This window comes from Mauremys reevesii, linkage group 25 (genome assembly GCF_016161935.1).
Source record: "Mauremys reevesii isolate NIE-2019 linkage group 25, ASM1616193v1, whole genome shotgun sequence".
Lineage (NCBI taxonomy): Eukaryota > Metazoa > Chordata > Testudines > Geoemydidae > Mauremys > Mauremys reevesii.
The window spans coordinates 8,218,052-8,245,875 of record NC_052647.1 but is presented as its reverse complement, the minus strand read 5'-3'; the positions used below and the strand labels follow the sequence as shown (position 1 = coordinate 8,245,875).

At 49.4% G+C, this 27,824-nt stretch overlaps 1 protein-coding gene across 1 annotated transcript; it reads right to left on the bottom strand.

Moving 5' to 3' along the window:
* Nucleotides 1-3,764: 3,764 nt before the first annotated feature.
* LOC120391227 (A.superbus venom factor 1-like) lies at nt 3,765-25,916 on the bottom strand. The gene is made up of 14 exons (XM_039514698.1): nt 25,891-25,916; nt 24,265-24,358; nt 20,038-20,188; nt 18,407-18,570; nt 16,648-16,806; nt 15,283-15,427; nt 13,977-14,028; nt 13,686-13,773; nt 10,882-10,971; nt 10,331-10,436; nt 8,892-8,981; nt 7,053-7,139; nt 4,848-4,931; nt 3,765-3,904 (listed from the first exon to the last, which is right to left on the bottom strand). The coding sequence occupies exons 1-14, from the start codon at nt 25,914-25,916 to the stop codon at nt 3,765-3,767; spliced, it is 1,476 nt and encodes a 491-aa protein (XP_039370632.1).
* Nucleotides 25,917-27,824: the final 1,908 nt, after the last annotated feature.

Here is a 27,824-nt window from a genome sequence, read left to right as displayed (position 1 = left end):
TGTTCACGTCGATGCTGGATGCATTGACAGAAAGCAGCCAGAGAGTGGCCCCTGGCATCTGCCTTTTACAGATGATGTAGTGCTCATGGGGGAGAGGAAAGAGGAAGTGAAAGAAGACACAGAGAGACATGGAGGTGCATATTGGAAAGAAATGGCATGAAAATGAGCAGATGAAATCAGAGTATATGGTTTGTAGATTCAGTGCTCCCCTGCAGGAAGAAAATGGGCCTGTAAGTCTGGGGACCAGCCACTAGCAAATCTACAGAAGTTTTAGATGGTTCGATATCGATTTGCAAACCCCTAGAAGACAATAAGGTGATAAATAACAGTCAGCATGGATTGTCAAGAACAAATCCTGTCAAATCAACCTGACAGCTTTCTTTGGCAGGGTAACAAGCCAGGGATGGGGGGGAAGCAGTAGATGTGGTATATATAGACTTTAGTGAGGCTTTTGACACTGTCTCACGTGACCTCATAAACAACCTAGGGAAATACAATCTATATGGAGCCACTCTAAGGTGGGTGCATAACTAATTGGAAAACCATTCCGAGAGAGTAGTTATCAGTGGTTCACAGACAAGCTGGAAGGGCATATGGAGTGGGGTTCCGAAGAGATCAGTTCTGGGTCTGGTTCTGTTCAATATCTTCATCGGTGATTTAGATAATGGCATACAGAGAACACTTATAAAGTTTGTGGATGATACCAAGCTGGGAGGGGTTGCAAGTGCTTTGGAGGCTAGGATTAAAATTAAAAATCATCTTGACAAACTGGAGAAATGGTCTGAAGTAAATAGGATGAAATTCAACAAGGACAAATGCAAAGTTCTCCATTTAGGAAGGAACAATCAGTTCCACACATACGAAATGGGAAATGAATGTATAAGAAGGAGTACTACAGAAAGGGATCTATGTTTTAGTTCTGTCATCTGCCACCACCAAGAACAGTCGAGCTCCATCCTCTTTAGAACCCCCCTTCAAGTAGTCAAAGGCTGGTATCAAATCTCCTCCACTCTTTTCTTCTGCAGACTAAATAACCCCAAGGCCTGTGAGCTAGAAACTTCAGTTAGTTGTCCATAGAAAGCCTCATCTACCTCATCCTTCTGATCCAGTGGTCTATAGCACACACCCACCACGACATCACCCTGTTGCTCTCGCCTCTAAACTTAACCCAAAGACTCAACAGGCTTTTCTCCAGTTTCATACTGGAGATCTGAACAATCATACCGCTCTCTTACATACAATGCAACTCCTCCACCTTTCCTCCCATATCTGTCCTTCCTGAACAGTTTATACCCATCCATGACAGTGCTCCAGTCATGTGAACTGCCCCACCAAGTTTCTTTATTCCAATTACATCATAGTTCCTTGATTGTACCAGGACTTCCAATTCTTCCTACTTGTTTCCCAGGCTTCTTGCGTTTGTGTACATGCTGTGTCGGGTTGGGTCACAGAAACCACCTGATGTGCTGAGATTCCCTCTGAGCCTGTTTTCCCTGGAAGCTTGGGACTTTAGTGCCCTGCCTGGTTGTGCCAGACATGCTAGCCTGCTACAAACAGCTCCAGGTCTGAACCACATCCCCCAAAAGCTGCAGGCTTAACGGAAACAGCTTAAGAAGAGTTCCTGTCTCCAATACCCAGATGCCCAGTTCCCAATGGGATCCAAACCCCAAATAAATCCGCTTTACTCTGTATAAAGATTATATAGGGTAAACTCATAAATTGCTCACCCTCTAGAACACCAGTAGAGAGAGATGCACAGCTGTTTGCCCCTCGGGTATTAATACTTACGCTGGGTTAAATAATAAGTAAAAAGTGGTTTTATTAAATACAAACAGTAGGATTTAAGTGGTTCCAAGTAATAACAGAGAGAACAAAGTGAATTACCAAGCAAAATAAAATAAAACACACAAATCTAAGCCTAATATAGTAACAAAGTGATTGCAGATGAAATCTTACCCCCAGAGATGTTCCAATAAGCTTCTTTTACAGATTAGGCTCCTTCTAGTCTGAGCCCAGGAATCACTCACACCCCTGTAGTTACTGTCCTTTGTTCCAGTTCATTTCAGGTATCCTTTGGAGTGGAGAGGCTCTTTCTTGAGCCAGCTGAAGACAAAATGGAGGGGTCTCCCAAGGCTTGATATAGTTTTTCTCTTATGGGTTGAAACCCCTCCCTCCCCCTGTGTAGAATCCCCTCTACAAGATGGAGTTTTGGAGTCACATGGGCAAGTCACATGTTCACGTATGACTTAGTTCTCTACAGGAATGCTCCCAGGAAAGCTCAGATGTGGATTTGTGTCTACCAAGGTCCATTGTTCGCCAAGTACTTCCATTTATTTGAATAACCCCTTCACTCTATGTTGATCAAATTCGCCTTAGGTGCTTTCTATAGCAAATTCTTTAAATACAAGCATAGAGCCAACACTCATAATTTCAGATATAAAAATGATACACGCATACAAATAGGATGAATACATTCAGTAGAACATAACCTTTGCAAAGATATGTTACATGGCATATCTAGCATAAAACATACTTCAGTTATGTCATATTTACACTCATAAGCATATTTCTATAAAGCATTATGGGGTGCAATGTCACACATGCACCTAAGATAACTAGCTGATTGCCCTACTTTCTCAGTCTGAAGCGGGAGGGTTCCCATCTTGTCCCCTCCTCCTAGTGTTTCCTTCCCCACTTATCTCTTGGCTTAGGTCACCATCCCCCAGCGAACCTCGTTTGAAGCCCTCCTCACTAGGTTAGCAAGCCTGCCTGCAAAGATGCTCTTCCCTCTATTCATTAGGTGGATCCCATCTCTTCCTAGTGATCCTTCTTCCCGGAACAACATCCCATGTTCGAAGAAACCAAAGTCCTCTCTCTGACACCATCTGCGTAACTACACGTTCACCTCCACAATTCGACAGTCCCTACCTGGGCCTTTTCCTTCAGCAGGGAGGATGGATGAGAACACGAATTGTGCCTCAAACTTCTTTATCCTTCTTCCCAGAGCCACGTAGTCTGCAGTGACCCACTCAAGGTCATTCTTGGCAGTATCATTGGTGCTCATGTGGAGAAGTAGGAAGGGGTAGCGCTTCGGGGTCTTGATCAGTCTCGGCAAACACCCCGTCACATCCTGGATTCTCGCTCCAGGCAAGCAGCACACTTCTCGAGTCTCCCAGTCTGGTCAGCATATGGATGCCCCATCCCTGAGCCCTCTCCCAGAGGCCACACCCCTCCTGCACCCTGAGTTCCCTCCAGTACCCAAACTCCATCCCAGGGCCTGCACCCCAGCCCCCTTCCCCAGGCTCAGCCTGGGGCCTGCACCCCCTCCCACACTGCAACCTCCTGTCCCAGGCTGGTGAAAGTGAGTGGGAGACCGAACGACAGAGGGAGAGAGAGCAGTGGGCGGGGCCTCAACGAAGGGGCAAGGCAAGGGTGTTTGGGTTTGGGTGATTAGAGAGTTGGCAACGGTAGGGAAGAGACGACTGGCCCCTGGCAGCCCTGTTCACCCACTCCTGGGCCTCTCTCTGCTAGTCCTCCAGTTACTGCTGGACCGTAGGCTGTCTGTGCCTCAGTTTACCAATCCGTTAAATGAGGGTAATAATGCTGCCCTGCCTCCCGTAGTGAGAATAAAAACCATTTGATATTGTGAGGCTCTCAGAAAATACAGTAATGGGGGCCTGATAGGTACCTAAAATAGATAGGGTAATTAGTTAAGGGCGTGTGTTCTTGAAAGTGACTAACGCAGGGTAACCACAGGAGGCTACTTACTCAGCTTTCCTGGGCCACAAGTCGGTGCTGCGTCCCCAGATCAAGTAGTCTTTGTTACGCTCCAGCCTCAGAGACTTCCTGCATTTTATGTGGCTGATGAATGGGCGGGTTTTTCCTTGTGGATCTTCATCAGTCCCTAGGGCGGGGGTGAAAAAAGATGTCACACATAAGAGCAGAGTGAGGAGGAGATAATACGGGGTGGAGAGGGATGAAGATGAAAGGAACAGAGAAGAGGAGACTCCTAGGTGTTCTCTTGCGATTTCAGTACAAATTCAGCCCTAGTGTGACTGCTACGATAACCAATCACTGAAGCTCCAGCAGTCATTAGAGACAGGAAGGACCGTCTTGTGGTTGTGGTACTGGGCTGGGCCTCAAGAGGTCAGGCCTCAGCTCATGTTTCTGCCACAGACTCCTGGTGTGACCTTGCACAAGTCACTCGATCTCCCTGGGACTCAATTCCCCACCTGTGAAACGGGGCTAATAAATCCAGCCAGTGTCGATTTAGATTGTAACCTCATCAAGGCAGGGGTTGTATCTGGATATGTACAGTGCTTAGCACAAGGGGCCCCTAATCTCAGGTAATTCAAATAATTAGAACAGTCAAATCAGCTCCCAGTGAGTGAAGCCGCTTTGAGCTCAGTTAGATCCCTGCTTCCTTTGCCTTTATATTGATTTATAAAAGTCAGCACTGAGGAAGAGAGGCTCCATCTCCCCTATACCAGCTTGGGCCAAAGGGCCACCAAGTCTGGGATCTTGACTCCCCCAGTGGCCAATGCCAATTGCTTCAGAGGAAGATTGAAAAAGCCCATAATGAGACTGACCAATTGTGCCAGGCTGACCACAGGGAGAGGTTCCCCCTGTTATTTTGTCTGCCTCTTTGTGGCATGGCTGCCTAGGTGGGTTGAGCAAATTCTTTCTTGTCCCCTTGTGGCGATAAATTAATGCCCTGGAGCATGGATCTAGATTAGCCTTGGGGCTTTAGCACTTCCTCTGGCTAAGAGAAATAGCTCTTATGCCGGCCTTTATCCCAAAGGCCATTCAGAGAAATTGCACCCTGATTGTAGAAGGGGAGCTCTTACCTGCCTTAATGAGTTCCACAATTTCCATGATGTAGTAGTCAGAACTATCCACTTGTTGAATTCTAACAAGCCTGGTTTTATACACTTTAAAAAAAGGAAGACATACAAAACACCAGTTGAAGGTCTGCAGTATTTTTCTGTAGAGAATTCACTGTGTAACTGACTCCCCAAACTGGCTGTGAGAAAGCTGGTGCTGTGGTGAGGGCAAAAGCTGGAGACCGGGGTTCATTTTCCTGCTCCATCACAGACTAGCTGCATGACCTTAGGCAAGTCACTTAGTCACTCCATGCCTCAGTTTCCCCTTTTGTACCGTGGGGATAATAGCACTGCCCTGCCTCACAGGAGGTTGTGAGAATAAACATGTTAAAGATTGTGAAGTGCTCAGATACTAGGGAAAAGGGGGCAGGGGCGGGGAGTTATATACACTCATGGTGCCTGGGCTCCAGCAATATTCAGGGCCCGGGGGCTCGGCTCCACCAATGTTTGGGGCCGGGGCTCTCCCCCGGTTTCCCCTGGCCCCCACTTGCTGCCCCTGCTCACCTCCCCTGGGCCCCAGAGCCTGCAGCTCTCATTGAGTCTGCTCTGCCGGCTCCTGGCATCAACTGCTGCCACAGGGTCCAAGTGCCCCCCATCCTCTATTGGCAGGGCAGGCTGCCCTTCCGCCCTAGGCCTGAGCCTCTCCAACACCCCAAACCCCTCATCCCCAGCCCTCATCCCCCCCAATCCTCTGCCCCAGTCCTGAGCCCCCTCCTGCATCATGAACCTCTCAGTCCCAGGCAGAGCCCGCACCCCACACCCCAACCCTCTGCCCTAGCCCTGAGCCCCCTCACACACCCCAAACCCTTCATCCTCAGCCCCACAGCCCTCACCCCTGCATGCACCCCCTCCCCTTCACACACACACCTCCCCTGCCCCCAAACTCCCTCCCTCCTATCCCCAAACTCCTCCCAGAGCATGCACCCCTCCCCTTCATGCACATCTCCCTGCCCCCAAACTCCTCCCTCTGCACCCTCCAACCCCAAACTCCTCCCAGAGCCTACACCCTCACCCCTCCTACACCCCCACCCCCAGTCCAGACCCTGCACCCAAACTCCATCCCAGAGCCTACACCCCTCATCCCCTCCTGCACACCCACCCCCTGTCCCAGCCCAGAGCCTGCACCCAGCACCCAAACTCCCTCCCAGAGCCTGCACCCCTCTTGCACCCTAATCCCCAGCCCAGGGCCTGCACCCCAGACCTCCTCCCTCCACCCAAACTCTCTCCCATAGCCATAGGCAGGTGGGGGGCAGAGTTTGGCAGTGGGTGGGTTGTGGACACCACCAAAATTTCTACAAACCTGCCACTCGTGAATGGGGGCATAGCAGGATAGTTACCCCACTCCTGCTGATTGGAAAGGAGCCACAGCTGTGGCTGGCTTAATAAGGGCCCAGCTGGCCCTTATAAGAGGGCTGGGGGCCAGAAACCAAGACAGACTCTCTCTAGCTTTGAAAGGGAGGGATCTGGCTGCAGGTTGCTGAGAGAAGGTACCTAGACTGGAGCAGCGCTGGGGGAAGGCCAAGGGAGCTGGGGCGCTCCGGCCTGGAAATCCCTGAGGCTGTGGCCTAGTGGAAGGTGAATTAGGTACTGGGGTTGCAAGGGCAGCAGGTCCAAACACCCCTTGCCTATGATGAGTGGCTTTTGCACTGCAGTCTGCCCCAGTGAGTGGGGGCTAGATGGTGACTGGCAGTAACCCAGGACTGAAGCAAGGTGGGGCTAGAGGGTTGTGGGTTCCCCTGGGTGGGGAGACCCTGAGATTGTGGGGGTATTGCAAGGAGGCAGCACCCTGGCCTGAAAAGGGCACTGGGGTCCAGGAGGGACTTGGGCCAAGCAGCAGGCGGGACACCAGCCTGCAGAGGGCGCTCCGGAGGCTGGAAACACTAATTCCCTGAGAGAACCAGCAGGAGGTGCCACAGGGGTGAGTTGCGCACCGTGACAGGGGGGCAGATAAATTCTTAGGGTTAGATTGAATCTTAAACAGTCATCTGATCTTGTTCATTTCTGGGCACTTATGGCCCCAAAATCTCATCAGGTTTCTGTCCCAGCAGATCCAGACCTTACCCCGATTCAGCCTCAAAGGCAAACTTTACAATCCAAATCGAATTCTGAACCCTGTCTCTGCGCTCTCCTCATGGAAAAAGACTCAGCAGATCCAAATCACAGATTTACCATAATCCACTCCAGGTTTGCAGGCTTCCTCCATTCGTCTGTTCAGGGTGACGGGACCCTCTATCTTCTGCTGCATGAAGCAGCTTTCTATGGGGAAGGAAGATGGGTAGAGAATCACCAAGGGAGACCCTAGTTTCAGCTCTGTTATTAGTGACCCATAGGTGCCCACCTATTTGAATCCTGGGTGAGCCGCGCTAACCCGCACAGTGACAGGCCCACCTCCTCTGACAAGGGAGTGGCCATGAAGCCAACCACCCGTCACATTATAGGACATAGGTGCTGACAACATGGGTGCTCCAGGGCTCAAGCACCCATGGGGAAAAAAAATAGGGGGTGCTCAGCACCTACCAGCCACAGCTGTTTGGCGGCTGGCAGGAGGCATTTGGTGGAGTGCAGGTGGCGGGGGTGTCTGGGGAGGGGGCAGATCGGGTACAGGAAGTGGCAGAGCAAGGGTGGGGCCTCAGGGGAAGGGGTGGAGTCGGGGTGGAGCAGCCACCAGGAAAAATAAAAGTCAGCGCCTATGTTATGGGACACAGTAAAAGAAAAAAACAAGGGATGGAGGGGTAGGTTGCAGGGTCTAAATGATCCTGAGCAGACACTCAGACAGCTCTGCAAAGGAATCGGTAGATGTTGCCCAGAGGAACTCTGCCTGGGTGTATGAAATAACCAAGGACCATAAGTAGGCCTGGCAATCCCAGCTAACTTCCCTCTCTGCACTGATGGATCTCTGCCTGGGTCAGCGCCAGGAGGAGCCTGGTCACAGGACTTAGTGGAGCAGCAGATGGGGAATCAAAGGTGATGGGAAGGACAGATCCGGAGACTGAGCGCCTCTCTGTATGCCCGGCAGACAGCAGGGCTACAGCAAGTTCCCCACTGAACAACGGCCCCACCAATGGGTCTCTACCCTCTTCTAGAGGATCCTTTTCTTAGAGATCGGGGAGTGGAGCCTCCATGGCTCATTCAATACTTGGCCTCTGGGCTGAAACTGACAGTGGGGGGCTGAGGGGTGCCAGCTGTGGGCATCTTGGAATGAGAGAACCCAGATATAGTAAAGAAGTGCCTGACTTTGTGTCACCATGCCCCCCCCCCCCCAACTGGACTCCATGGATCAGCTGGCTTGGTCCAGCCCCCAAAGCCCTGATGGCCAGAGAGGAGGAACTGATGTTTCCTATACCCGCTCCCTCCTGGTGACCCAGCTGGTTAGAGAAATTCTGCTTCTACGTCCTGCTGCCAGCTCTCCTGTGATTGGTGGGTGGGGTTGCCATTGGAGAAGGGAGGGAACCCAGGTGAGGGCAGGTGGTCAGGGAGAGTGGAAACCCTCTGTGACTGCAGGGGAGGAGGGACAGGAGAGGGAGTGAAGGAAGATATTGAGACCTCTGCGGGGGCGAGGGGTGGGTTCTGGGGGTTACTACCTCCTCGAAGGCCCATTCCAGCCCCTCTAGGTTCCGTTCCCTGGCCCAATCCCAGGCCCTGCAGTCCCTTCTGGATCTTCTCTTGCCTCCGCTCCCCAGGCGTGCATGAGTTCATGTGGGGGTGCATCCCTCACATATTCCCACTGAGGGTACCCTCATCCCAACCCTCATTCCCCTATTGCTGTATGTGGTGGTGTGTAGCAGGGACACAGCCGGCCAAGAGTCAGAGTTCCAGGCTGGGGGACAGACCCAGGGACCATCCTGTCTCCAGCTGCCATGAGCCTGTATCGCACGTGAAAATCACCCAGACACCACAGGGAAAGAAGGCCCTGATTGGTTGCTGGGGGGCCTGGGACTGCATGTTTGCTGGTAAAGATGACAGGGGAGCCCTCACCCAATATATAAGCAGAGACAGGACTCTCCTTACCTTCTGCACACCGGCAGATGTCCCAGTGACAGATCATATTGAAGAGCCCGCTCTGGTTAGACGGGTGGTAGAACTTGGTGCACCGGTCATCTAGAGAAAGATCAGAGACATGGATCATTCCCCCTCCCGTAGAACAACGGCCACGGTTTACAGCACCTAGGAGACAACCCTGAAGCCCTTACTCAAGCAGAAGCCCCACTGGGTGACCCTGGGGAAGGGAGCAGCAGTCTGTGGGAACGACTTTCTTAGCTATAGGAAACCATCAGCTTGAAATGACGGGCTGGTGCTTGTTGGAGACACCCTCTTAATCATGCTAGCAGCAAATTCACCTCTGGAGGTAAAACGGGAGGAGAGGGCAAGTAGGATAATTATTGCCTGTAGTCAGAGGTTCCCCTTATTATTTTGTCTACCTTTGCTTGGGTGTGTTAAGGTGATGAGTGTGACCATATATTTCCAGCATGGAGTAATGTTGGAACAGGAGGAACTGGGAGGTGGGCAGTAAACCAGACTAGATGATCAGGATGGTCCCGTCTGGCCTTAAAGTCTGAGTCTAAACCCCCTGTGTTCTAATCCAGTAGTTCTCAACCAGGGGGACACATACCCTAGGGATACCCATGGGCTATGTTAACTTATGTAGATATTTGCCTAGTTTTACAAAAGATTCTAGAGCCCTGCAGTGGGACTGGGATCCCGCAGGGCCCATTGCTATAATAGTGGGATAAAAATTCAACAAACAATGCAGGAGCAGGTGGGAGTAGATATTGTGGGTCGGGATGGGAGCAGGATTGAAAAAAATAGTCCTCATTCGCCGCCAAAAATATGAACGCTCCAGCCAGCAACCCCCGCTCTCTGGCCTCCCAGCTCTGAAGGCAGCGCTCCTACCAGCAGCAGGTCATGCCACCTTAACTCCTGCGCTGCTGCTGGCGGGGTGCTGCCTTGAGAGCTGGGAACCTGGCCAGCAGCTGCCGCTCTCCAGCCACTGAATGACACGACTCATGAGTGAAAACAGGCTCATGGCTCGCACTGAAATGTAAGTCCAATATTTATATTCTAATTGATTTATTTTATAGTTACATGTTAAAAAATGAGGAAGTCGGCAATTTGCCAGTACTAGTGTGGCTGGGACACTTTTGTATTTTTATGTCTGATTTTGTAAGCAAGTCGTTTTTAAGTGAGGTAAACTTGGGGCATGCACGACAAATCAGACTCCTGAAAGGGGCACAGTAATCTGGAAAAGTTGAAGGGAGAGTGAGCTAGTGTAGAGCAGGAGACTGGGATTCAGGACGCCTGGGTTCTATTTCCAGTGTATCCCCTCTGTTACACGGGGCAATAATACCTAAGTACTCAAAAAGACTGCAAGAGGCAATGATACCAATGTGACCCAGAGCAGAATTTGAAGCCAGGTGCCTTGAATGGTGAGGAGAGCTGCGATCTGTTACCTATGCTGTAATAGTCGTAGACTGTGACGGATGCCGGCTGAATGAGCCCCACTTCGAAAAACTGGTGAGCTTTAAACTGCAGGCATTCCTCCTCTCTGTGAGAAACCTGGGTGCGGGGGAAATAATAGGATTGCTTAGGCTGAAGGGTGGCTGGATGGAAGAGAGAATGAAAAAGAATAAAAGAAAGGGAGATGTTGGGGAAAGAAAAGTGAGGCAGGTGCGGGAAAGAAGAACTAGAGAAGTGAAAGGAACAAGGAAAGAAGAAGTGAATGGCACAGAGAAGCAAATTCAACCTTAATATCAGATGTTGCATTTCCCATTAAAGTCAATGGACCTACATCCACATACACCAGCTGAGGATCTGGCCCATTCAGTTACTCCTAGTGGAAAGACTGAATCTGGACCAGTGAATCAAATTTGGCGATGGGTTGCAGTTTGTCAACTTGCTGATGTCTGTGGGGATGCCAGGGTGTATCTGAGAGTGCAGTTTGGCTCAGCAGGAGCCCATGAAATTAACACAAGATCAGAGAAGCCGCTTGTTGAGTCTTTACCTTGTCCACATAGATTATGAGGTTGCTTCTGTCGGATGGGGCTTTGTTGATTTCAAACTTGGAAATGTATCTGTTGACCCCTTGGGAAAGCTAAATGTGAATAAGAAAAAGCAAGAGGCATTGTGGGTAAGGCAGCGTCTCTATGAAAGTCCTGCAGCTTATGCTTGTGATCACGTCTCCCATGCAGATTGTATCATGGAAGATACTAGCCTGCTACTTACTCCACACCTAGGGTTGCCAGGAGATTGGTTTTTGAGCGGAACACCTGGTTGAAAAGGGACCCTGACAACTCCAGTCAGCAGCACAGCGCAGCTAAGGCAGGCTCCCTGCCTTTCCTGGCTCTGCACAGGTCCCGGAAGCGGCCAGTATGTCCAACTCCTAGGCGCAGGAGTGGCCACAGGGGCTCTGCACACTGATCCCGCCCCGAGTGACAGCTCCGCAGCTCCCATTGGCCAGGAACTGCAGCCAATGGGAGCTGCATGGGCCGTGCCTGCGGGCATGAGCAGCGCACAGAGCCCCCTGCTCCCTCTGCCTAGGAGCTGGAGGGACATGTCACCACTTCTAGGAGCCACCTGAGATAAGTGCTGCCTGGCTGGAGCCTGCACCATGACCCCCCTCCTGCATCCCAAGCTCCTGCCCCAGGTCAGAACCCCCTCACACAGCCTAACTCCCTAACAGAACCCGCACCCCTTACCCCCTCCTGCATGTCAACCCATTGCCCCAGCCCAGAGCTCCCTCCTGCACCCCAAAATCCTCATCCCTGGCCCCACCCTAGAGCCCACATCCCCAGCCAGAGCCCTAACCTGCTCCCTGAACCCCAACCTCATGCCCCAGCCTGGAACCTCCTCCTGCACCCTGCAGGCTTCATTTGTGGTCCCACCCCAGATCTGGCACCCCCAGCCAGAGCCCTTGGCCCCAGTTCTCTTTTAAACCCTCTTATAGTCCTAGCGTTCACAACCTTCTCAGGCAAGGAGTTCCACAGATTGACTGTGCGCTGCGTGAAGAAGAACTTCCTTTTATTTGTTTTAAACCTGCTGTCCATTAACTTCATTTGGTGGCCCCTAGTTCTTATATTATGGGAACAAGTAAATTAACTTTTTCTTATTCACTTTCTCCACACCACTCATGATTTTCTATACCTCTATCATATCCCCCCCTTAGACTCCTCTTTTCCAAGCTGAAAAGGCCTAGCCTCTTTAATCTCTCCTCATAGGGGACCCGTTCCAAACTCCTAATCATTTTAGTTGCCCTTCTCTGAACCTTTTTCAATGCCAGTATATCTTCTTTTGAGATGAGGAGACCACATCTGTACACAGTATTCAAGATGTGGGCATACCATGGATTTATATAAGGGCAATAAGATATTCTCCATCTTATTCTGGATCTCACTTTTAATGATTCCTAACATCCTGTTTGCTTTTTTGACTGCCGCTGCACAGTGTGGACGTCTTCAGAGAACTATCCATGATGACTGCAAGATCTTTCCTGATTAGTTGTAGCTAAATTAGCCCCGATCATATTGTATGTATAGTTGGGGTTATTTTTTCCAATGTGCGTTACTTTACATTTATCCACATTACATTTCATTTGCCAATTTGTTGCCCAATCACTTAGTTTTGTGAGATCCTTTTAAAGTTCTTCACAGTCTGCTTTGGTCTTAACTATCTTGAGCAGTTTAGTATCATCTGCAAACTTTGCCACTTCACTTTTTACCCCTTTCTCCAGATCATTTATGAATAAGTTGAATAGGATTGGTCCTAGGACTGACCCTGGAGGAACACCACCAGTTACTCCTCTCCATTCTGAAAATATACCATTAATTCCTACCCTTTGTTCCCTGTTTTTTTAACCAGTTCTCAATCCATGAAAGGATCTTCCCTCTAATCCCATGACAACTTATTTATGTAAGAGCTTTTGGCGAGGGACCTTGTCAAAGGCTTTGTGGAAATCTAAGTACACTATGTCCACTGGATCTCCCTTGTCAACATGTTTGTTGACCCTTCAAAGAACTCTAATAGATTAGTAAAACAAGATTTCCCTTTACAGAAACCATGTTGACTTTTGCCCAACAAGAATGGCGACTGTACATCACTCCCTTTCCAAACTCCCTCTCAAAACTCCTCTGTTAGCGGCCCCTGTTCACCAGCACCAATGCTGGAAACATCCCTGGGTTTGTTTGCTAAACTTCACCTTCATTTTATACCCGGGCAGCAATTCACTGCAATGAATCCTTCAGGACCTGGATTTTTTTTGTGCAGCCTCTTTTTTTTTTTTTTTGTATCCACAGTTCTTCAGGCCCAAATAACTGCACTATGTAGGTCAGAGGATCTAAAGGGAAATCATTTTTTTTTTAAACTGTGGCCCCACTGTACAAGAGACTGTATCAAATGCATTCTGCTCTGGCATGCACAGTCAAATGACAGCAGCCTCTCAATTTGCTATCCAATAAAGCAGGATTGAACTGACCTGAACTTGTATGGCCAGATTTTCAAAGTAGCCTGTGCAACCTGCAAAATTTGCCCAGGGCCCTGTTTGTTTCTGTGAATTTGGACATTGCGCTCATGGCTTATTCATCCCCTGGAATCTCCTCTATGAATGCCCCAAAACTGCCATCCCCGACCTGGAGACAACTGGTTGTGGTTTCCTAAAGCTGTTACCAATCCTTAGAGCTGTCTGGTCTCCCTCCAGGTTTAACTCTGGAGTCTGACTATTCATCTGCTGCATTGGATTTTCTTATCTGAAAGCCCCAGTCGAGCCACTGCATTGTTTATTACGTTCCCTGTTCTCAGATTACACTGACATACTCTCTTAAGATCCTCCATGTCCGGTGAGAAGCCAGTGAGCATGGAGACATTGATGATAGACATTGTGGCATCAACCACACCGAGGAACCTAACGAGGAGAAGAGAAAATACCCTTTTGATCAGAATTCATCACTTGAACATTGATTTTTGCGATCGCTCCACCAGCTCCTGTTGCTTAATTATAACTTTTTCGCCCATTCCATAGAAAAAAATCATAGCCCAGGATTCTCCAGCTACCCCCTGCATAGGTCCATCTATTTATCATCTATCATTAAAGGGCATTTTTCTCACCTGATGCAGATTTTAATATAGACTGAACGCATCGCTCCATCCGGCTTCTTAACTGGAAACATTGCAGAAGACAAAAGAAATTAATATCTCAGTGTAAATTTCATGCCAGATAAACCCTCTTTTGTTTTTTAGGTGTACTAATATGGCTTTGTAATCAAACAGGTCCTAGAGTAGATGTGAAAAATCCCTCAATAAAACTCCCCTCCAGAAATCCATAAAAAATTATTCCCATCCCTGGCACGCAAACTAAAAAGCCTCTCCCAGCTGAGTGGCACAAATGAAATACAGTCTAGGGCAGGGGTTAGCAACCTTTCAGAAGTGGTGGGCCAAGTATTCATTTATTGTCTCTAATTTAAGGTTTGGCGTGCCAGTCATACATTTTAACGTTTTCAGAAGGTCTCTTTCTGTAACATATAACTAAACTATTGTATGTAAAGTAAATAAGGTTTTTAAAATGTTTAAGATGCTTCAATTAAAATTAAATTAAAATGCAGAGCCCCTGGACCAGTGGCCAGGAGGTGGGTGATGTGAGTGCCACTGAATATCAGCTCATGTGCTGCCTTCGGTCTAGGGTTAGCAGAAAGAGGAGACTGAAACAATGAGAACTCGTGGGTGTGAATTTGGACAGCTGGGAAAGTTAAGAACAATTTACAGCTGGCTCCCATTTGTGTAAAAGCAGTGCCAAAATCCTGGATCCCTCTATCATATGACCATGCATTAGACCAGCATATCTCCCGCTACTGGCCAGCCCTAGCAATTATAACAATCAGCTACTCCCAGGTAAAGGAAGTTGCTCCTTTAGACCAAGCCACAGAGGCTTGTGTTTTGGGTGCTGAAGATCCTGACCTCTGTCCCATGCTGATTTCACACCCATGCTGTCTGGAAATGTGTGCACTGGAAGTTTGGGTCTGTAACCAGACTTCCTGGCATGGGCTCATCTCTGCTTTAGAGGGAGACAATACCCAGAGTAGCCGGCCTGTGTTCCCATCCACATCTGATGCTCCAATGATGCTGCTAACATGTGCCAGGATGAGAGAAGGCAGCATCTGCTCCCTCATCTAGAAGGACCCTGCATTGGTTGCAACTTACAACATGTAGTAGCTGGAAATATTATTTAGTGCCTGCCCTATGGGTATAATTTTTAGGACTTGGGAACTGGGAGAGTTTGTAGAAGCTTCACAAAAATACTTTCCAAAGTTAAGAATGTGATTGCAGAGATGGTGGTTGGTTGGTGTAAATCCACTGCTGTCCATGATCTGAGGATTGACAGCAAGCTTCAGAAGAGAAAAGACAGGTGGTTACTTACCACCCTGGGCTTCTTCAACCGATACCCTCAGGTCAAACTTCTTACACTGAGATTCATCTTCCTTTCGCTTTGCGTTATAAATTATCGTTACTGTTGCTTGTCCAGTTCCTTCTGCCTTCACAGTGAAGTCTTCATTCCATTTGAGCTGTAAAATTAATCCAGGGTTAATTTTCTTTTGTACTTCATTTTTATTATTATTAATTTAAAAGACAGGGCAAATGAAGCTAATGAAGAAAATGAAGCTGGTGAGATTGACAGTCACTCACCCGGAGGGGCTGGGGGGACTCTGCAGAGACAATAGCATGAAGGAGAAAAAAGGTTACTTCCGAGGCAGTAGCTCTTTGATCTTCAGACGTATTGCTTCTCCAGAGCCAAACCTAAACAGCAACCCATCCCCTCCTACTTCTGGATTCAGCTCAAAACCACACACTCCAGGCCACTGACCCTGGAACAATTTACCTCAGGATGTGTGAGGCAAACCCCACCCAGCCCAGGGCTGCTCACCCAGCTGCGGTGACTCACTCCTCCAACGGAGCCTGCAGTGACTATCCCTGGTCAGGGCTCAGGCCAGATGACCCCCAGGCACAAGTATTTCACTGTCCCCATCAGAGCTGAGAGTGACTCTGCACAACAGCACTAGTCAGCCAGGGACCTTCCTCCGGCCTTGCAGTGTTACAGACTCCCCAGGCTTCTGGCCTGCCCTTGATCCAGTTCCTGTTCCTGCCCCAGCCATGCCCGAGCCTTGTTCCAGCCCACTTCAGCTTCCTCTGTGCCCTGCTCTGACCTTGCTCCAGTCCCGCTCCAGCCTGCATCCGCCTCCTGGCCCCCCAGGCCCTCGGACTGATTCCAACCTGACTTTGACCATTGGCCTGCATCCGAACTCTGACTTCAATCCTGATTTGGCTTGTCTGTGGATTCTGACCCACGGCCTGTCCCCAGACCCTGATTTCAGCATTGCCCTTGGCCCAGTCCCGACGCTCCAGCCGGCTCCAACCACCAGGCCTGACTGCCTAGAACCTAGGGCCTGACAGGATGTGGTGGATTCTCCATCACTTCAAGTCTTTAAGTCAAGACTGGATATCTACCTAAGAGACATCTCACAGCTCAGCTAGAAGTTACGGGCTTGATGCCGAAATTAGTAGGTGAGGTTCTCTGGCCTGTGTCATGCCGAAGGTCAGACGAGATGATCATATTGGTCCCTTCTGGTCTTAAAAATCGGAGTCAAAAGTGTGGATGCATTTGGATCTGATGCCGGGAATATGAATGCCCCTCCCTTTCCCAAAACGGTTTGGATGGGAGGTTCTAGTCAAATCTTCTTTCTCTATAATCAGTGATCTGTACTAATCACATAGAGAAGCACGATACCTCTGCTGTTCTGGCCACTAGAGCGTCCTCATTTGAGATTCTGTACTTTATAGGCCTAGAATGATGTGACAGGAAAATAGAAACGATCAAATTCAGGTCTTTGTGCTGCGGAATGTCTATCTGGTACTGCACAAGAGCCTGGAACACCATGATGGTCGCCTAGAACACCAGGAAAAAGACAAGAGAGTTACACCTTATTGTCCTATTGCACTGAACATCTGACAGCTTTTAAACTGACTCTTAAGGAAGAGGAACCAAAAATACAATGAAAGAAAACACCAAGGGTCCACTGGGTGTCACACAGGCAAAGGGTTATATAATAATATTACCTGGTTCCTCTGTAATGTGTTTCATCAGTAGATCTCCAAGCACTTTACAAAGCAGTACAAGATCTTTATTCCCATGTTGCAGATGGGGAAACGGAGGCACAGGGCAGGGAAGTAACTTTCCCAGGGTCACCCAGGAAGCCAGTGGCCAAGCCAGGACTAGAACCCATAGTCAATAAATATATTGTGCATGGTTAATTAGCTTCCCTTCGCGCCTAGCTATTAACAGGGGCCAATTGTCAGCTGGACAGAGCACAGCAAGATAGTGGCTCCTTCTATGTATATGTAACCCACACACCTCCACAGGGTGTGGTGCTCTGTCCCCTCTAGTGGCACTGAGACCACTTAGAGAGTTTAATGAGTTCGATCCCACCCACCGACAACTGAGGTCTATCGGTATTACAAGTGGGGGCTTGTCTGGGACTCAAATGCAGGACCTCTTGCTAAATGCATGAGCCTCTCCTGCATGAGCTAAAAGCCGTGTGGCCCTTAGCTAAGTCTGTAGCAGACACATTTAATCTCTCTCTCTAAGTGGTTTCGGTGCCACTACAGGGAACATAGCACCATACCCAGGAGGTGTGTAGGTTACTTATATAGAGACATCTATGCCACACAAAGAACAATGTTAGGGATAGAACACATGGCCTGTGACTCAGAAATACAGACCACTCCCAACCAAGCTTGTAGCATCATTTTAGGTAGAGAAAAGACAAGACTCAGTAGCAAGGAATGTAAAGGGGCCTCTCTACTGAGGCTGCTGGACACAGACAGACCCTATAGTTCCTGGTGGCCCCTGTATTCCAGGGAAGGGAGGGATATCTGAGGACACTCCATCTTTATTTAGCTGTCACTAGCAGTAGGGCTTTTATCCTCTCCAGTGCTTCGTGTAAGCACAGTTTTAAAAAAAGAATCTAAAAAACATAAGCTTACAGTTCTACTTAGAGGTGGATAAAGCCCAATTGATTCAGATTAGTCATGATCTACCATGGCTTTGTCATTTGGACTCAGTCCGTTGGTCCTGCACACCTGGTACCCTCTCTCCAGACCAATGGCCAAAAAACAACAAATGCTAGAATGAGTCCAGATGCATGTGTGTTTCTGCCCATGGGAAGAGAAGGCTCATTCACTCCCCAGGACAACTCATTATCTTAAAGAGAAGCATGTGCTCACACCCATCACCTTGGCGGGATGGAGCCTTTAGTGAGAAGATTCAGTCATGCCCCTGTGCTGGTCTCTGCCTTAGGTTAACAATGGCAAAGTCCTGATAGGTCACGTTGCCCATCTCCCAGGCAATGCAGGACTGTTCTCTACTGGGCATTCCCCAGGGCTTTCTACAATGACTCAAGTGATCGGATCCCATTCCTTCCGATGGGAGACCTGCCCACAAAACACGGTCTTGGAAGGATACCCGGGACTATAAGGATCATACTCACTTGGGTAGATCCATATTCTCCTCCATAGTAGTTCTGCTCTCTCAGCCATCTGACTATAGGACCAGTCAACTCATACTTCTTCATTTTCAGCAAGGCCAGCAAGGCGTACGAGGTGCCCTCAATGTTGAAGGTGTGGGCGTTTGGCTCTTCCCAGCGATTTCCCTCTAGGCAGCAGCAAAGAAGGTGAGCTAAGGACTCTCCTCAAGGAGATCCACTCATTCTGAGCAGATCTGACTGGACCATACCATCGCCTGACTCCTTCCCCAACTTTCCGCATGGAGGATCAGTAAGTCGAACTGATTGTTGCCCCTTTTAGGGGTGAGCAGCTACCCAATATTTGGGGTCTTGGGAGGATTGTTTCAATTAGGATGAGGAATTGGTGATAGGCCTCTGGTACATTCTCTGGTGTAAACCTGATTGCTTACGAAAATGCACAGAAAGCCCCGTTTTCCCTGAGCTTGAGAGAAACCAACAGCAGGCAACTTTCTTGCTGAGAAATCCCCAACTCTGCCTCTGAAGTGAGTTCTAGGCCCAACAAGCAATGTCTCTCTGCTTGTTTCGTAACACTTCTCCAGGCTTTCAGCTGGTTTCTGCCTCTAACACACAGGGTGCAAAACCAACATGCTAGCCTCTGTGTTTGCCATCAGGGAAACCCCTCAGCCCACATGCCTGAGCTCTTGACCTGCTGTGTGCCTTGGGCAGTCCCTGCATTGTTTTTAGCTGTGTCTACTACAGAAAGAGTCTTGATTGCTCCTTCCACTGAGTCTGAAAGAGTGCCTGGCACACCCATTAATTTGAACAAGGGCCTGGTCTACACTTAAAACTTAGATTGTGATAGCTGTGATACTCAGGGCATGTGAAACATCTGCACACACACACACTTGCTATAGCTATGTCAAACTAACGCCTAGTGCAGACACAGCTAAGTCAATGGAAAAATGCTTCAGTTGATCTAGCTACCGTTGATCATGGTGGTGGAGTTCCTACAGAGATGGAAAACCCCTTCCATCGGTGCAGTCTGCGTCTACAATAGGGGGTGATATCGGGATAGCTGCAGCACCGTAGCTTTGCCGCTCTAGTCCCTGTATTGTAGACATGGCCAAGGTCTGTGACTGTTTTGGGATCAAAGACCCACCTAGCACCTTTCAACATAACATTGTTATATCTAGACAACAGCTTTGTCCTGCCCTGTTTTAACTATCCCAAACAATGGGGCAAACTCCATTTTCTTTGCGGGTAATATTATTCTATATCCTTTGCTCAGTTTCATCCAGTTACATTCCTCCTGAGCCACCGTTTTCTCTCTTTTTCTCTTTGGGGTTTACATCTTTTAGATATACGTACAGAGCTCTCAGATTCCTCCTGAGGTCAAGTAATACCATACATCTCTGCCACATCCAGATCTCAGACACATTGGTGTAAATCTGGAGTAACTCCACTCAACCCAGGAGAGTTACTCTGGATTTATACCCAGTCTGATCAATCTCAAATCTGGCTAAAAGGAACAAATCTATGCCCATTATTCGTTCCTCATAAATTAATCCCTCTTCAACCTCCTTTGCTTCTCTTCCCTGAACCCCATCCTGACTTGGCCACATCTTTCCAGTACTTGATAAGACGCACTCATTTACCTGTCGAAGCTCTCATGAGCGTCTTCTCAGTGTCCAGTGTCCCCACCATGGCTAAGGCATAGGACGCAAGAGCCACAGTGTATGGTCTGGTTAGAGACTGGTACCTTTGGGCTAAGTATTCAGCGGCTTTGCTGATGCTGACTTCCAAACTCTAGGAGGTGACAAAGAAAACGGAAGAAAATCAAACTCGTTGGTTAGGCTGAGGTTTTGAGTAGTGTTAATGCCGAGGAGGGGTGCAGGATTGAACATGGGACCTCTGGAGCTAAATGCATGAGCCTCTACTGCATGAACTAAAAGCCTGAAGACTCTAGAGCAGGCTCATTAAGCTCTCTCTACATGGTCTCAGTGCCACTAGATGGGACAGAACACCACACCAGGAGGGGTGTGGGTTACATTAACACATTACGAATTCAAGTGGCTTCCAGCTTTATTTAATTTCACAGTGAATTTTGTGCTGGTGAAAGACAGAGGAGGCTGAAGACATGGAAGTGAGATATTTGAGGGCAGCAAAAGGGGACATTTCTGGACCACATGCAGAATGTCAGCAGGAGTGAGACCAATGTCTGTGGCAGGACCGGCCGTAGCCCAAATGGCACCCTAGAGCATCTTTGGTGTCCCCCCCTCTATTTGTTAAATTTTTGAATACCTTATTTTTATTGCATTTGTAGCCCATTTCGCGATTTTGCTGCATGATTAGCATGTATGATTTATCCCTGTTGTACAAGATGATAAATTTGCACGCTAGGAGCTGTAAGTCTGTATTTATTCATGCCATATATAAGCAAATAAAAAGTTTCCTCTAAGCTTATAGAAACAAAGCTTATACATCCAGAACATTCTAGTAGGTTAGTGAAAAATGAATCCACGTACAGAATACCGGAAACATCAATTGTCCTTTTTGTCTCTAACAACAAAAACAGCACCCTGAGCCCAGCACCACCCCCCAAGTCCAGCACCCAAGGTGGTTTCCTGGATTGCCTGCCCCCAAAATCTGGCCCTGGTCTGTGGTATCAGACAGAAGCTGCAAGAGAGGAGGATGAGGTGATGTGGTGGGCACGTACAAAGAGGGGATGAAGAGAGTCATAGGTGCCGACTCCATGTGTGCTCTGGGGCTCAAGCACCCATGGAAAAAAATAGGGGGTGCTCAGCACCCACCAGCCACAGTGGTTCTGCCCCAGCTGGCCGCCGATCAAGCCCCCAGGGCTGGCCGCTGATTAGCAAGCAGCTGTTGGGAGGCGCTTGGGGGAGGGGACGGAGATGAGGGAGCGGCAGGCTGGTGGGGGGGACTTTGAGAGAGGGGGCGGAGCAGGGGCAGGAAGAGGCGGACCAAAGATGGGGCCTCAGGGGAGGGGGCAGAGTGGGGACAGGGCCTCAGGGCAGAGCAGGGGTGGAGCACCCATTGGGAAAAATAAAACTCAGCACTTGTGAAGGGAATTTTGTTAGGGAGGCGTTTGAGAGTAACGTTTACAGGCAGAAAGCAAGAAGACGACCAAGAAAATAGTGGAAAGACAGTGGCCAGGAGGACAAAGTGCATATGGAGAAAATGTAGGACTGGCAAGCCTGAAGAAGAAAGATGGAGGCAATTCTGGAGGATGTCCTCCGTTTAGCCCCACGAATGGTACAGTGGCTGAGCAAGCCTCCCTGGGATGAGAGAGGGTAGTATCGTCCCCATGTGCCACTCATGCTGGTTTGACCGGGATCCAAGATCTAATAATACCAAACTCTTATATCACACTTTTCCTCAGCGCTTTACAAAGGAGGTCAGTCTTTTTAGCCCCAAATTACAGAAAAGGAAACTGAGGCACAGAGTAGGAAAGTTATTTGCCTGAGGTCCCTCAGCTGTTGTGGGATGAGAACTCAAGTCTCCTGAAACCTAGTCCAGTGCTCTGCCCACTAGGCCCTGCTTCCCTCACCCTACAGATGACTGCCTCTGTCCTCATGCTGTACTGCTACAGCCGCAGTCAGCTGGCTCCTCCTCACTATAAAAGAGAGGGGACAGCCCTGGTGGAGTGAGCCATAATAGTAGATGGAGGAACCTTTGCCAAGTCATAACAAGTGTAAATACACGTCATGAAGGCTGCCCTGGCTCCTGGACGGCGCTGCAGTGGCGTGGCTCCAGCGGGACCGGGGCTCGCAGCCCCGCCCCCTTACCATGCGGTTCTGACTCAGTGGGAGGAGCTCAGGCCCTGACGGAGCCACACCGCTGCAGCGCTGTCCAGGGCCGCTCCTGATGTGGTGCGCTGAGGCGATGGGGGAAGGCAGATGTGGGGCCGGGGGCCCTGCAGGGCCTTGGACAAATTGCCCCACTTGCCCCATCATCTGGGTGGCTCCTGGTCAGGAGAGGATGAGGAAGACGCTACCGGCAGGAGTGGTTCCATGGCGGCTTCTGGATTTTCCGGGACTGGTTCATCCCGAGCCCCAGGTGTAACCTCCACTGGGGGTGGGGTTGGATCTGGGTTTTGCAAGGGATCCTGAGGTGGAGCAGTGCCGAGATGGGGTGCGGTGCCACGACATAGAGTGGTACTGCTATGTAGAGCAGTGCTGGTCCGTCGAGCGACGACTGGGGAGTGCAGTCTGAGGTCGATGCGAGCGCTGCTGCGAGGTCACAGATTGGGATCTGAACCTTGAGCAGGATCCATGACTTGTTAGCTGATGACCACCTCAAACGGAAACAGCTCCAAGGGTCGGGGCTGAGAAACTGGTGCCGCGAGTCAGACCAGTGCCACGAGTCAGACAGGCACGGGGCATATGTACGGCGCCAGGACTCGGAGCGATGCAGAGATCCTGGTCGGGGGGTAGATGGCCCAAACATAGTGGGTTTGTCTCTTGAAGGTGCTGGGCTTTGGGGTAATGGAGGCCTCGAGACTGGAGACTTGGGAGCCATCATTTCTATAAGCCCCCTAGCGGCCTCAGAAGTGTCTGGTGGAGGGTGGCATCACCTCCTCCACCTGCGGCTGTGGAGAGTCCAGGAGTGCTGGGCTTCCTGGGGAGACGGGAGCCCATGGGGGTTGAGCCTAACCAGAGGGTCTGTCGGCCGTAGGCCCATGCACTGCAGCGTGCCCTGCCGAGGCTACGGTTCCTGAATCAGGCCATTGTGGAGGCTTGTCCTTGGCCTGCTTCTTGTGGGCAACTGGCGAGTGGGAGCGGTGCAGAGCGGAACACTTCTGGGCCCTGGGAGACCGCCGACCCCTGGGAGTGCTGCTGGCAGCACCGCTGGAGGGGTGCTCCTCAACGAAGCACTCGGGGCCGGGTCCTGCTGCAGACAGAGGGCTGACTCCATGAGGAGTTGTTTTAAATGAGTGTTCCTCTCCTTTCTAGCATGAGGTTTGAAGGCCTTGCAGATCTTGCACTTATCTGCCTGATGGGCTTCTCCCAGACACCAGAGACAGGAGTCATGGGGGTTGCCCGTAGGCATAGTCTTGGCAGGAGCTATAGGGTTTGAAGCCCTGGGACTGCATGCCCTGGAGCCCCAAGGGGCACTCATTGAAGGGGACCCCCCCCCACCAACCACTAAAGACTGCAATTAACAACTAGAAGAGAACAATTAACTAACAATGGGTAACTATATACAAAGATAAGCAGAAGAGCCAGGGATTAGTGGACCACTTGCAAGCAAGAAACCACTGTTCGAACAACCATCACAGGCAGTAAGAGGGAACTGAAGGGAGGTTGGGCCAGCAGGGTCGTATATAGAGCGCCATACCGGTGCCACTCCAGGGGGCTCCCCAGCTGGTCTGACGGGTAGCTGCTAGGGAAAAGTTTCCGACAGCCGTGCACGCAGCGCATGCGCACACCTAACTGGAATTGATATCAGCAAGCACTCAAAGAAGAACTCATTGATCCCAATGAAGGAAAATCACTATATAAATGGGGTGCCATGAAACTCTGGGTTCGTTCTTCCAAGACTTCCCCGGAGCATTATGTTGCAACCGACAGAACCCGGCTCCTACTTACCTGTGATCAACCTAGCTGGCCACTAGATTGATCCGGAGTCTGGACTGATAACTATAACATTGACTGGTGGGATAGTGTGTGTGTGGTGTGTGATTGAATGCGTATGTTAATTGTTGTATCTTCAATAAACGTGGCATACTGCCTTTTCCCCTGAAAAAGATCTCATGTGCTTCTTATAAGCATAACACCATGGGGCGTGGTTCATAGGGGATGGAAAGATGGGAAAACCTGGGTATGAACGTAGAAGTGAATCTACGGTGCAGAGATACTCACGTTGACTTGATCCTTGCAGATGTCCTTGGCCTCTTCCAATGCAATCAGCACAAAAGCCGTTAAAGAGACCAGGCTCAGCCCCCTTGTACCCTCCCTAAAGGGGAGCAAAGGACAGATTTGGGATAAGAAAGTCCCCCGAGTACCATGAAAAGGAAGAATTAATCCCAGGACCTCAGCATAGGAAAGTATAGCAGAACACATGCTTCCTAGAAAGCTACCCAAGAATGGACTCTCAGTCATGGCCAGACCTATAGCTGGGCCAGGTTCTGATCTCAGTTACTGTTACTCCTTTGTCAGTGTGGAGGAACTCCATCCAAGTCAATAGAGATGCTTCGTATTAAACCAGTGTGAGAGAATTTAGCTCACCAGGCCGGTGCTCAGGTCCTGCCACTAGCTCCCAGGCAGCTTCCCGTGCGTTAATGGATCAAGCCCCAGTGACATCAAAAACCAAACTTTGGCCTGTGAAGCACCAAGACAGCTGCGCTCCTCTGAGGCAATGCAAGTCACTAAGCCCAGGACGAAGCGCATGAGAGGTGTGGACAAGGCATTCTCAGTTGAGGGGAGCTGGCTGGGGAACCAATGCCCAGGGGAGATCAGGCCAGGCCAGAGTCTAAGCATCTTTAGTAAATGCTGCAAAACTATCCCCTTCGGAGATGTCTTTCAATCATGAGAACAACAGTCATGGCACTAACCCCACCCCCTTCTATCTAATAAACCCTGATATAGACACCTCCTAAACCCAGACATGGACACTCCCTTCTGCCCTAAACCCTAACACTGAGATCCCTTACACAGAGACCCCTTAAACCCAGACACTGACATCCCTAAACCCCAGGGGTGCTGGAACAATTTTTATAGTGGGGATGCTGAGAGCCATTGAACCAAACTGTAACCCTGTATATAATGGAAACCACTTCAAGCCAGGGGTTGTTGCAGCACCCCAGGCACCCCTAGTTCCAGCACCTCTGCTAAACCCTGACACCCCTTCAATCCCTAAACCCTAACACTGAGATCCCTAAACCCCACCCTGAGACCCCTAAAATCTAACACTGATGCCTCCTAAATCCTGACACCAACACCCCCTTCTACACCTTAAACCCTGACACTGAAACCCCCAAGCCTTGACACTGACAACCCCTTCTACCCTAAACCCTAACACTGAGACCCCTAAATCCTGACACTGACACCCTCTTTTACCTAATAAACCCTAACACTGACACGCCCTCAACCCTGGCACCCCTAATCCCAACCCTGACACCCCTAACTCCAACAATGACCCCCCTTTCAGTCCTAAACCCTGAACAACAACAAAACCAAAAATGATCTACCCCCAGCAGAATGTTTACCCCCAAAAAGGGAGAAGTGCCAAAGACTCCATGAAGTCCACTAAGGACTAAATAGATACAATCTGGCCCATTGGGCCTGAATCTCCATTCACTGCTGCCCATGTAACTGCACCGGGAGAGAAAGAGGAGATCAGGCTGCGTGAGCACAGACTTTGGGATGTAGCCCAGTAAGACGTCCCTTTGAATTATGAACCAACAAGTTGCTGTGATGATTGAGGTGGGTAGTGACTGGTGTGTAAAAGTCAAAGGAAACACGTACAACCATCTCTCCGCGGATTACGGGGGCATCTTCTTGGAAGACTCCATCCAGTTTCTGCTTTTCCAGGATCAGGATTTTTCCAGGATTCTATCTCCTGACTGATCGTGCTGGGGGCTCTGCCTGTCTCCAGCACTCAGGACCCTGAGCTACCACCATCATCTGGGAACCCCGACCAGTTCAAGCCTCATGGAGTGGGTGAGATCCATCTCTCTCTCTGTTTTCTTTCCTACCTCAGGTATTAACCTTTAAAATGTAACTGTTATGTTTGTTTAGCCCTCCTGGTGTGGTTATCACTATGATTCAATAAATAACTGTTATGGTTCAGCTGGTTGCTTTTCTCTCTGAATTTTACTCTTTTTAGCTTCCCCCATTTACTCTGCAGCGACGCTTCTTGTGCCTAAGCTAAAGATCCCTGTAGTGCCCCAAAATACTGTGGGGTTTGCTCATCAAGTGGGTTACTACCAGTACAATTGTAATGTGAATGTGTGATAGGGATGTGTTAAACTTGGGGAACATTGGTGGGGGGGAGCAGCTGAAAGTGCGGCTCAATCCAGCCTATTGAGACCAGGAGCACATAAGGGTACCATCTTGAAAGTGCTGCTTAACCCAGCCCATTGAATACAGGAACACTTGAGGAGATCAGCTGGAGAGTGCTGATTGACCTGGTCCTCTCAGACTTGCTCTGCTAGTGTGTGTGTGCACATGTTCATCTAGTTCTAGGGCTGGAGGAACCTAGGTCCTGCAGGAGAGCTCCATTGGGAGGGGACTTGCAGAAGGAAGGAGCAGAGCTCCATGTGAACACACAAGTGACTTTCACAGCACATTAATTGAATTACAGAAGCCCCTCCCCCAGAAGAGTAACCCTGATAATTGAGCCTACCCCCAAAGTAACGGGCACATCTGGGAACAGTGTGCAAAAAGCCCTTTTCCTTTCTCAGGAAAGTTGGATCCCAGATATGTTGGTTAATGCTGCTGGGAGATTGCTTTAGGTGAAAAACTGCCGTAATAATTGATTTTAGACTCTAAGAAGCATGTTATGATTTTCATTTTATATGTAACCAGTTCTGTTTCCATGATCTTGACTCACTACCTCTTAAATCTTAATATATGGTAACGAATTTAAGATTATTCCACTATACATATGTCTCAGTGCTGTGAGGTTATAAAGATCTGATCCTGAGCTGTACCAATCAAGCTGTTTAGATTCTGTTCCCCGGTAATTTCTGTGAGTGTCCTGTGACAGTAACCTGATGCTTCTGGGGGACACTTTCAGAGGGACTTCGTGGCCGCGGTGCAACTACTGTTACCATGCAAGGCAGAGCACGGGCTGGCAGAGCCCTGTGGAGATTGGGAGGCTGGCTAACAGACCGGTGGTGTTATGCTCAACTAGATATCAGCTCCCTGAGAAAATCTTCCTCTCGCCGGATGGGTAACAAAGTGACTCAGAGCCTGGGCACCCCAAGAAAGCTGCACACATACCCCTGTAACCTGCTTTCTCTCCTCCAGGGGCCTCTTTATCTTAGCCAACCCTCAAATATGTTCAAACCATGTTCAAATATGTTAAGGACTGTTATAAAAAGGACCCCGCTCAACTGTTCTCCATGTGCACTGGACGTAGGAGAAGTAGGTATCAGCTTAATCTGCAGCAAGGGAGATTTAAGTTAGATATTCGGAAAAACTTTCTCACTATAAAGATAGTTAAGTTCTGGAATAGGCTTCAAAGGGAGGTTGTGGAATCCCCATGATTGGAGGTTTTTAAGAACCCATTGGACAAAGAGCTGTCAGGGACGGTCTAAGTATAGTGCTGGATGGGATGATATTTCTAGGACCCTCCCAGCCCTACATTTCTAGGATTCTCTGAACTGTGGAGTTTAACTGGTGAGCCCCTCAGTGAATGCCCCATCAGCCTTCACCCAGCTCTAGTCCAATGTGAATTATTAACAAAAGGAGCTGGC

Bases quoted from the DNA above. Each gene is read 5' to 3' on its own strand.
- LOC120391227 (XM_039514698.1), bottom strand. From the start codon at position 25,916: ATGGAGTCTTCCAAGAAGATGCCCCC. The intron at 20,189-24,264 runs GTGAGTATCTCT...GTCACCTCCTAG, and splicing joins TCTGCAAGGATCAAGTCAAC to AGTTTGGAAGTCAGCATCAG. The intron at 8,982-10,330 runs GTAACAGATCGC...ATCTTTCTCTAG, and splicing joins CTACGACTATTACAGCATAG to ATGACCGGTGCACCAAGTTC.